General features: G+C 38.2%; 1 protein-coding gene across 5 annotated transcripts in view; it reads left to right on the top strand.

The window, feature by feature from the left end:
- Nucleotides 1–10335, top strand: part of RBFOX1 (RNA binding fox-1 homolog 1) — a 504918-nt gene that overhangs the window by 460983 nt on the left and 33600 nt on the right. For all 5 annotated transcript variants that reach the window (XM_057376932.1, XM_057376934.1, XM_057376930.1 and 2 more), the window contains one exon: nucleotides 7032–7071. In XM_057376932.1, the coding sequence (XP_057232915.1) occupies nucleotides 7032–7071 (40 nt within the window). The remainder of the gene's footprint in view (nucleotides 1–7031; nucleotides 7072–10335) is intronic.

Raw genomic sequence — 10335 nt, 5'->3', positions numbered from 1 at the left:
TGTTAAGAAATTGGGAAATCTGGAAAAACTGAAAACTCAGAAGATCCCAGGCCAGAGCAGTATTTTATCATAAAATTTTGAAGTTGATTTGTCTCTACCTCTCTGTAGAGCAGCTGTGTCTGTCTGGGAAGGGGTCAGGAAGGGTTGGCTCAGGCAGTGACTGGAGAGGACCTCTCTGAAATCACATTCAGCAGCTCCTTGGCTCCCATTCGAGGTATCCCCTTGTGCAGGAGCTGCCAGCACTGCCCCATCCCCTCTGGAGGTGATGGGAGCCCTGCACCAGTTTCCACAATTTCTTTTAAACCTTAGTTCCATTAAGCCAAAAGGAGCATCTTTCTCCAGACAAATTTGCTRATCTTATCATTGCCCTTTGGGCTGAGTTTTCAGGGATATTTAAGACAGGCACTTTGACCRTTCCATCACAATCAGCAGTTATTATCTCAGAGAAATAAGATGTCCTAAAAATTAGTATAAAAATGATGCCACAGAATCAGGTTATTTTTTAAAATTATGTTCTGCTGTTTTAATTGAGTGTTTTGTGCAGTTTATTAAGCCAAACAGCATTGTCACTACTGGAGGAAGACAGTTTTCTGAAGTTTGCCTGAGTTACCCCTGGGCAAGGATGGTGTCCCACTGAAGTTACCCCTCTGTTGCCATTCTCGTTTAGAGTCAGCCCGGGAATTTGTACATGGCAATGATGGAAGCAAGTTTAGAATGCCCTGCCAGTTTAGAATGCTTTCATATTTCAGTCAGAATTCCTCAGTGACCAAATGGATGCTGCAGCTAAACAAACTGGKCTCTCCACCTCTGCCTGGTTTAAAAATAAATTCTTAAATTCCAACATGGAGTGCAGTATGTAGTGAGAGAACAGTGTGGCCCACTCATGATGTCATTAATATCCCATCTTAGTTAAATTCAGTCACAAAAGTATGTAAGAAAATGATTTCCAGCTCTGTGTGATAYAGTTTTGAATTGGACAATACTTTTTTGGGTAGTACTTGCAAAACAAATGAGTTAATACTTTCTGACTAATAAATAACCTAAATTTGCCTTAATTTAAGAGGCCACATGTGGGTGCTCTGTGTGTATATGTGTGTGGTACACACATTTGTAAAATTAGAACAGTGACTCAGCAGAAAGAATTCCATTTCCAAGGGTAGCACATGTGTATTCTCATGTAATTACACGGCTGTCTGAGAGGAACCCTTGCTAATCTAGGGCTCACCTTGCCAGAAAACATCATTTGAGGCCACCAAAGTTTTCAATTCCTCAGCCCTGTCATAACTCAGGTAGGTCTGAGTTCAGACRTTAAATTTTCTCCATCCACCTGTGCTTTACAGTAAGGCCCAGCTTTCTGAACTGCCCACTCTTATAATTCATGGATCAGTACAGAAATTATCAATATCTCTGTTACACTGATCCACAGGTGGAGTAATGAAGTTTTATTCTGCCATCATTACTTTGGCCTGCTGTCTAAAATCTCGTGTTGGCATCTTCACTGACACCAAAGTCTAACTTGGAATTTCTGTGTGGTGCTTTGTTCTCTGCTCACCTATTCTGTACTGTGACCCCCAAAGAACTGAAGGAAATTTCTATCACAAAAAAAAAACACCTTAATCAATGAAAATAAAATGTGGGAATGTGGGTTTTTTTGATCACAATGTGAATAGAAGTCAAGGAAAATTATAGAGATAATAAAGAGATCACMGAGAATTAATCAGCTTAGAGAAGGAAGCAAACAACTTGGAATACAATTTGTTGATAAGAAAAATGGAAAATGCTGTTTTGCAATTAATTTAATGGCAATTTCTCATTTTTCACTCAAGGAAGGAGCCCAGCCTTACAGCCAAACAAGCAGTTTCATACTTAAGTATTTTCAATCATTTCAAAAAAGTAGACATTATTTTCTATAATGACAGATATAATTTTAATAATAAATTTACATTAAATTCCATCAGTGTTCAGTTAAAAAAATATTTCTTTTCTGGGGAGCAGCAGACAGGCTTTGCTAAGTCTGARGGAAATTGTTTGGTATAACCATATTTATTGTTTTCTCATAAATCAAAGAACAACACATGCTTTAAAATGTGTCATTGAAAAATGGAATTACTCTTCRTGAGATCCAGAGCACTACCCCAATTATTAATGGATCCTTTAGTTCTGAGTGAGGCATTTCACTAATTCCTTGAGATAGCATCTTGTTTATTAGCTCATGGAAAGCACTTCCCTTTTAGCATCTGTGCCATCATCTCTAATGCCTTGAAAGATGWGAAAGTGCAGCTTACTTAGAGCTGTGTGTAATTAATTTATGTGCCATAAAACCCCACTGACACTGAGATGGGGAGTGAAGCTTGGTTTGTACGAGAATATTGAATGCTGAAATTTAGAGTTTGGAGGTCTGTACTGCATGGAGAGCTGAACCTYAACGTGATGCAGGAGAGGGGAGTAAGAGATTTTTGATCTGTTGTTKAGAAAACCCAGCATCACTGTGTATGTGGTAGTAGAGCAGTAGTAGATAGCAGGAGTAGTGAAACTCATGGAAAGCCTTTTCATTTCAGCACCCTTTGCCTTAAATCCTTCACAAGTTTGGTGTGTGGTGACTTTGCCTTCACATTTCCTCTCTGCTCCTCTCAGCTCTGATRAAGCTCACAGAGAATTAACTTCAGTCTCTATCTCCACCTCTGCTGTCTCTCCTGGGAAAGCAGGAGACAGCAAGATGCCTTTTTCTCTTTGAATAGAAGAGTAAAAAAAACCCCAAACCCAACCCTAAATAGAATTTGTGGGGAGTGTGGGGGAGAAGTAACAGAGACTATTCGGAAACTCTTCCCCTTGTTAAAATAAACATTCTCAAGTGCTACTTTCTAACTGATTGAAATTGAAAACACAGCTTTATTTTTCCAACCCTTATTCTAAATTTAAGAAGGGATGATTATTATGAGCTACTCCATCTACTCTGGTTGTTATGGGTTTTTCCCAATTTATTTACTTGGGCTCACATAAACTGGCTCTTATTTTGGACTCTGTGTATATTGAAGGAACAAAAAATGGGTTTTGCCAGCACACAGTGATTGATGTCTGCCAGCTTTGTTCTCTGCAGCAATGCCCTCAATCAGTCTCCCAGAGCAGAGAATGTAACTTGTCCATGGCAGAAAACATTGAACCTGGAAAGGCAAGAAACTGGAATTAGAGAACATTCTAAGAAACTGAAACTGCCTCTTACAAGAGTGTCAGTCCCATTACAACACTGAAAACTGTTATTAGAGTGATGAAAGGTGTTGCTTTAATTCTGTCTTTGCTTTGAATAAGGCTGTGGTTGCATCTCCTCTGTCATTTGTCTCATGAAAMCTTCATTTGAAAGGTTTCACGTGGAAGGTGATTTCCACACTCAGAGCTGGGCAGTGCAGGACAGTGAGGGTGACCCGCCCAGCAATCAGAAAACACAGAACTTGTGTTCTTTGGCTGCTTTCTTTGAGCTGTGATGGTGACTGCACCCATTCTCGTGCCCAGGAAGGAAATCAGGGCTGTGATGGCCATGTGTTCCCCTGAATCCCTCACTCCCTCCTTGGGTTGGGTGTGCAGGAATCCTCAGCTCCTGGAACCTGCTCAGCTTTGTGCAATCAAGGACTGTCTTTTTGTGGCATTGATCGATTATTCAACTCGATCCTTTTGAAAGATGAGGATGGAAAAATGATAATGAAGACAGATGTAGTTCTCCCAGGATATTAGAAAGGTGTAATCTAAACTAGTAAAGAGTTTGTTTTAATATAGTTACAAAAAGTGATTATGAGACACAGAGACTTGAATAGAGGAGCTAAACCCATGAAAGTCAGATGCATAATACCTGAGGAGGGAACAGTTTCCTATTAGAAAAATAATTTTCCTATAGAAAAATAATTTTAGGAAATGATTGCCACATATGATGTTGTTTWGATGCCCATTTTCTTATTAAATCAAGGTTTCTCACTTCTCTGAGTTTTCCCTAGCACAACAAAATAATCAAATACAACTGAATAAACCCCCCCAAATTTGTTGTTCTTTTTAATGCCTCCAGGAAGCGCATTAACATATCCATTTCTTGGGTGAAGTAATTCAGATTTCAGTAATGTGGCTATTTAAAAACTTTGTGTTGTTTTACAAGGAACATAAGATTTATCTGTCTACCTTGTTGGTTTTTTTTTTTGTTGTTGTTTTTTTTTGTAATATAAAGTTTAAAAAGGAGCTGTAGCTAGATGGGTTCCTGTGTGATACTTTCAGTCTCTTTATGTTCTGCCTAGAGCTTCAGAGAGAGAAAAAGAGGTGATAAGCCAAGCCAATTACCCCTTGGAAAATTATYCATTGAAGGAAGGAACAGCACAGGAGCAAAACACAGTTCTTGGTGGTTTACTCTTTGTCCTTCTGACGAAGGGTGATGTTGGAAAGTACATTTGACTCCACTGGTAGGATTAGGTCAGGAATCAACAAATGACTAGGACAAATGGCACTGAATAGAGGAAATATTCTCTGACAAATCTATGGAAGTGTGAAGAATTATTTTCTTCAAACTTCAGCAAAATCAGAAGGGTTTTTATTTAATATCACTATCATAATACAAGATAATAGGGAGGAAATAACATAGAATATCAGCTGATTTTTTTTTTTTTTTTTGGTAGTGCAAGTCCTATTTAGGACTGTTACACTCATTTGCCTGATTCTGTCCCTTCATTTTAATATTGGCCATGTTTAATGATGGAGTTATGCCTGTGTCTTATTTTAGTGATGGGTACATTTTTTTCAGCACAGTGTTTATGAAGTGGTTTCATAATTAGAACTCAAAATAAGTTTCTGTCTGAACATGACTGGAAGGAAGGCTGAGGTGGATGAATGAACCTGTCCAAGATTACAACCAGCTGCACTTAGGAATGAAAAATTTATCAGCCCCTATTCATCTTGGCTGTATAACCACAGATCACCTAGAGGAAGAAGAAAAGTTCCCTTTCTGACACATGCTGTCTTAAAAATAAAATTTCCTGAATAGCAATGTTTGATAGTAACTGAGAGTAGGGTATTCTAATGTGCAGTGATGGGTTGGCCTCAGCTGGCTGCCAGATCCTCACCCAGCTGTGCTCTTCTTCCTCCTCCAGAGTACAGAAAAAGCTCTTGGGTTAAAATAAACCTTGGGTTAGCTTCTTCCCAATTACCATCGTGAGCAAAACAGACTTGATTTGAAATTTAATTTATTTCCTGTTGAAGCGCAGCTAGATGGTTATAAACAGAACCAAAACCACCTTCCCCAACTCCTCCCCATCTCCAGTGGCACAGGGATATGAGGAACCAAGGGCTGGTGTTTTGGGGCCWCCATCTCCAGTGAAATCAATATTATTTGTGTGTCACCTCATCAAAGTCCTTCCATGCTGGTCCTGATTGTGTGCTCCTACCTGTCAGTTRTGTGGAATGCTTGATTTCTTACATGCAAACCGGTATGAGAAAAACATGGAATGTTTAAAATAACCAGAATATCAAAACCAAAATGAAGGGATACTACAATAGAAATAACAAACTCTTTGAAAGTTGCCAGTGTAGGCCAGATTTTACAGACATAATAAATAGAAAAATATGAATAAAGGTCTGATCCTTCTGAAACAAATGGCAGACACTCTGATTTAAGTGGAGCTGAGTTTTCACCCATTAGTATTCCATTGCAGACTTCTATCATCAGTGTGGTTTTATCCATGTCTCTGTGTGCATGTGTGCATATTTATGATTTTCTCAAGCAATTCTGACTTAGACACATACCAGCTCAGCCCTGTGGGGTTTGGTCATTGACCTCAATAGATCAGTTCTATTTCTGACATGAAAATCCTCGTTGGAATTGCAAAATGGCTTAGGCTAGAACTTGGTAGTAACTATTATTCCTAGATAACATTATTCCTAAATTGAAAATATTGCTGGAAACAAACCCTATTGTGTGCTCTCATATTTAGCTGTTAAAACAGCTTGGGTTGATACTGATATTGGAAATCCACATTTTAAGYTGGAGAGCTGCCAAATGGATGTAAAATTGCAGGAATTACCTAATGGGTGTAATTGGTAGGCCACCGTTGTGCAGTTGCACGTTTTATTTTGTGTAATCATTTAAGCTGTCTTTGTCATACTGTGTCGTTTATCCTGAAGGGTTGACAATCTTTCACTGTTTACACTGATGATTTATCTCAGCTGAAAGGAGGCAGTCTCTGGGTGAACTGGTAGCAGCAACGTCACCACATTTTTTACAGAGAAGAAGTAGTAATGTCCAACCAAACTGGGGAGCTCAGAAACGCTGGCATGTTTGCCAAAGCTGTAAAATGCTCAAGTAGGGAAAGTTAATTTTTTTTTTTTTCTCAAGAGTAACTCTATGAAATTCTCAACAGACCCGTTGTCACTACTGGAAATGTGCATCAAGGCAACAGTGCCGTACCTATGGATTCTCTCACCTYTGTGTACACTGAATATTGAGATTTGACCCAGTGGGTAGAACACCACCAGCACAATTATTTCACCCACTCCTCTCACCATTTCAACTCAGGCTGTGTTTTSTTTGCCATCCAAGTAATGAGAAGTAACCCTTTTTATCCAGAGGGTCAGCCTAACTGCAGGATAAGAAAGCAGTACTTCAAGAGCTAGYTTTTTGTTAAGGTATTGAAACTGATTGGAGGATTGGCCCACTGAAAATTGTAATAGGGGGAAAAAAATGCTGTCAATATGTGGTTTCTTACAACTCAAAATAAAAAGGAGAAGAAAAAAAGCCCCCAAACCTTATCAAAAGTCTTTTGCAGCCCTGCCATGCTTTGCCTCTGTTTGACGAAGCATTTGGCACACTTGATCAAATGATGTATTTGCTACAGGTTCACTTGTGAAAATTGCTCCCAACCTCCCTAACCAATGTGAAGAGTGCCTTCCTCCCCGCTCCCCTCTGTTCTTGTGAGAGACTAACCTCAGCTGTGCAGGGGTTGGTGGCATTTGCATGTGGAAATGCACTAATATGGATGTTTTTCTTTGTGTGTGCATCCTTGCAGTGTTGTATACCAGGATGGATTTTATGGTGCAGACATTTATGTAAGTATTCATTGATGTGCATGCTGTCCTTGTACATTACCAGAGTCATCCTTTTTACAAGTTTGCTGCCTAGCTTGACTCTGTTTTGTCTATTTACCATCCCTTGCCTGTCAGAAAGAATTGAGAAGAATATCTCTCACATTGGAAGACCTTTCTGTTCATTACATCTATCATTGTTCAGTGGAGCTGAATTAACTCTTCAATCAAATGCTGAATGAATGCAAAAAGATGTGAAAAATGTGTGTGCGTGTGTGGAGGGGCGTCTCCCTCCCTAATTGAAGTTCAAAGAAAAAAATAAAACAAAGCAGAAACATTCTTTTGCAAATCCCCACAAGTTCTTTACAAAAAAAAAAAAAAAAATAAAAATCAAGGCAAGCTGAATATTATTAAAACTTGAAGTATGAAAATAGTTCATGGAGAGATACAGGTTTCCCAAATCCAGCCAGCACTGGGTGTTCGTAGAGGCTGTGGTGATAGCAGAGATTATTGGCAGAGTGAGTTTAAGACATGGGAATGTATTCTCTGTGATATGAGTAGAATTCCAGCAGCACTTGTAAAATCTACTCCTTTCAACTTAAAGGAGATGGGTTTAMAGGGATGCTCACAACACAAGTGGATTATTATGTCAGGAAAGAATAATAGTCCTGTATCCATCATATCCATCATTATCTATGCACCTAGTTGTTCACCAATTTCATTTTAAATAATATTTTTTACAATTTTTGTTATTTGTTTCAAGTTTCATGCACTGTTTTTTGGTTTTTTTTACCAACTTTTTATCATGATGCAAAGAGGCTCCAAATGTCTGAGGATGTAAGAGGTTTCAGGAGCTTGAGGCTAAATTTCACTCTTCTGAAATAATTAATTCATATACCTTATATGTAGATGTAAAATATTTCACTCGTAGTAAGCAATATTTTACTTTTGCTATTATTTTGATAAAGCAATCTGGTCCTAAGTTACAGGTGTCATCTTTGTTTCATCAGACAACTTTCTGCAACCTACTTGCACTGTCTCAGTTGAGCTAAAACAAGAGGGATGAGTTGAAATTTGTATGAATATGAAAAATTAAATAGGCAATGCTAGAAAACATCCCTTGTGTTCATTATCAGCAGTCTTCTAGAACTATTCCCAAGGGAACAGATTTTTTTAGTAAGTTTTATATAAAGAAAGAAAACAATTTGAATYTATGGATGAAGTAAGTTTTGTTTTTCTGATGGAGGTGGAAAGGCTGATCCTTTTCTGAAAATTCATTTGTGCAGCTTAAAAACATATTTAAAATAAATTAGCGAGGGTTAAAGTCCTCTCAAGCCAAAGAAGTGGCTCCAATCTCACCCAAACACTTTGCTGCCCAATTTTTGAGCTCTATGGAACACRTCACAGTGTGGAATATTTTCAAGTGTGATTCCCAATTTTCACGTTCCTTAAAGCTGTCAGAAGAGTCTGACATCCATTTCCCTCAGTTTASCAACCCAAAAATCCACAGGGCAGCAAGACATCTTCCTCAGGATGAGAAAATAGGTGGGAACTCAATGTTACTGGAGCAGTTTGTAGGTTTGGAACCCACTGCTGCTGAAAGCCAGGAATATCTCTTTGCTGATTAACAATATTATTTTTAGCTGGCCTTCCACCCTCCCACAGACCTTAACATTTTGTTTCCAAATGGAGACTGATTTGAGATACTGAACAAATGACTAATTTCTAGGATAGCCTCAGTTTTGTTGTCTGCAGTAGTTTTTGTGCACCAGAAAATGGAATAACTCCCCGATTTTCACTCGCTCTCAGCCTCGTATTTCTGATTGCATGTCTTAGTTCTCTTAATGCAACAGAATGTTTGTCTTTATAGCAGATGACAGAGTTAAAACAGTCTTCTGGAAATTTAATTTCTTTATAAAATACAAATCTTTTTTCTTTTATAAATAATTTTTCTTCACATTTGTGCATTCTTGCATATAAAGTGTTCGCAGGGGAGGGAGGGAGATAGAAAGAACTGGCAYAAATCAAATGAAACCTTAAAATTCACAGTGTATTAGTTCTTAGTGGAGCAGTTTGCTGCAGACCAAGTTATTTATTAAATCCCAATTGTTTATGACACAGCTCCACTCAGCTTTTCATTTTAAGTGCAAAGCTGAAGCTCTGTGAAATGACAAATGCTCTGTGAGAAAAAGGAGGAAAAAAAAAACATTTAAACAATGTAGGGTTTAATAGCAGATTGGAGAGAAAGGAACCTGAGAAATACCACAGAAAGCAAAATGAGGCACAGAGGAGTGAAAAGATAAAAAATATGCATTAATGGGTGTAYCAGAGTGGGTTTCACCCTGCTCTGGTTACACTGAGAATCAGCAGCAATAGGGACTGTGCTATTTTTTTATAATTAGGGATCAACATGGTGAGAGAAACCACAGATTTAGGGGAAAGGAGAGAGGGGAGAGGAGACACAAAAAGATACTGGATGGGCAAAAAGTGCAGGGTGAACCAAGAGCAGCAAATATCCAGAGCTGCTCAATACTAACAGAGGAACAGAAGAGATTACGAATATAAAAATAGGTKGAAAGCACTGTCTAAAGTGAAAAATCAACAGCCATGATTCTAGATGTAATATAATATATTCTATATTTCATATAATTCTATATGGAATGCAATAATCCTTCTGAAATAGCTGAGCTATTGAATTCCCTTTTAAATGTGCCTTTGAGTAGGAAAAATAAAGGAGATTATTAGGAAGTAAGGAAGACCTTTTAAAATTAAGTATTGATTCACTAAGAGAAAAAGTCATTAAAAGAGAATTAAAGTTGCCTKCCAGCAAATATAGAAGTTCTTAGATGAAGATTGACACCTGTGAAAATAAGAAAATACACTCCACAAAATGAAGCAAAAAATAGCAACAGTCTCAGAAATATGCAGTTAGGATAACAGCTCTACACTTTTGCTCTGCTTTTTCTAAAATCTGTTCCTTTTTTTTTCTTGTTTTATTACCATTGTCATAAAGAATGTTTTCAGAACATGTCAGTCATCAATCCTCACTTAAAATGAGGGAAGGCTCAGAAACACGAGAACCTTCCAAAGGCTGTCACCAGCAGCTCCAGGAGWCCCTGGGTAATGGTTTAACCATGGCCATTCATCAGTGGTACTGCCCAGAGCAAGGTTTGCTAAACTCCCCAGGATTCTGGACCTGGGATACTGCAGTGGAGAGAATCCATGGTAAAATAGACATGTAGAGGTTTAAGATATATTTGGGGTTTTGGGGGGTTTTGGTTTTTTTGT

The sequence above is a fragment of the Malurus melanocephalus genome, unplaced genomic scaffold, assembly GCF_030028575.1.
Source record: "Malurus melanocephalus ecotype Western Australia unplaced genomic scaffold, MMel_1.1 scaffold_295, whole genome shotgun sequence".
NCBI classification, from domain to species: domain Eukaryota; kingdom Metazoa; phylum Chordata; class Aves; order Passeriformes; family Maluridae; genus Malurus; species Malurus melanocephalus.
Note: the sequence above shows the minus strand (reverse complement) of the source record. Positions and strands in the feature narration are given on the sequence as shown.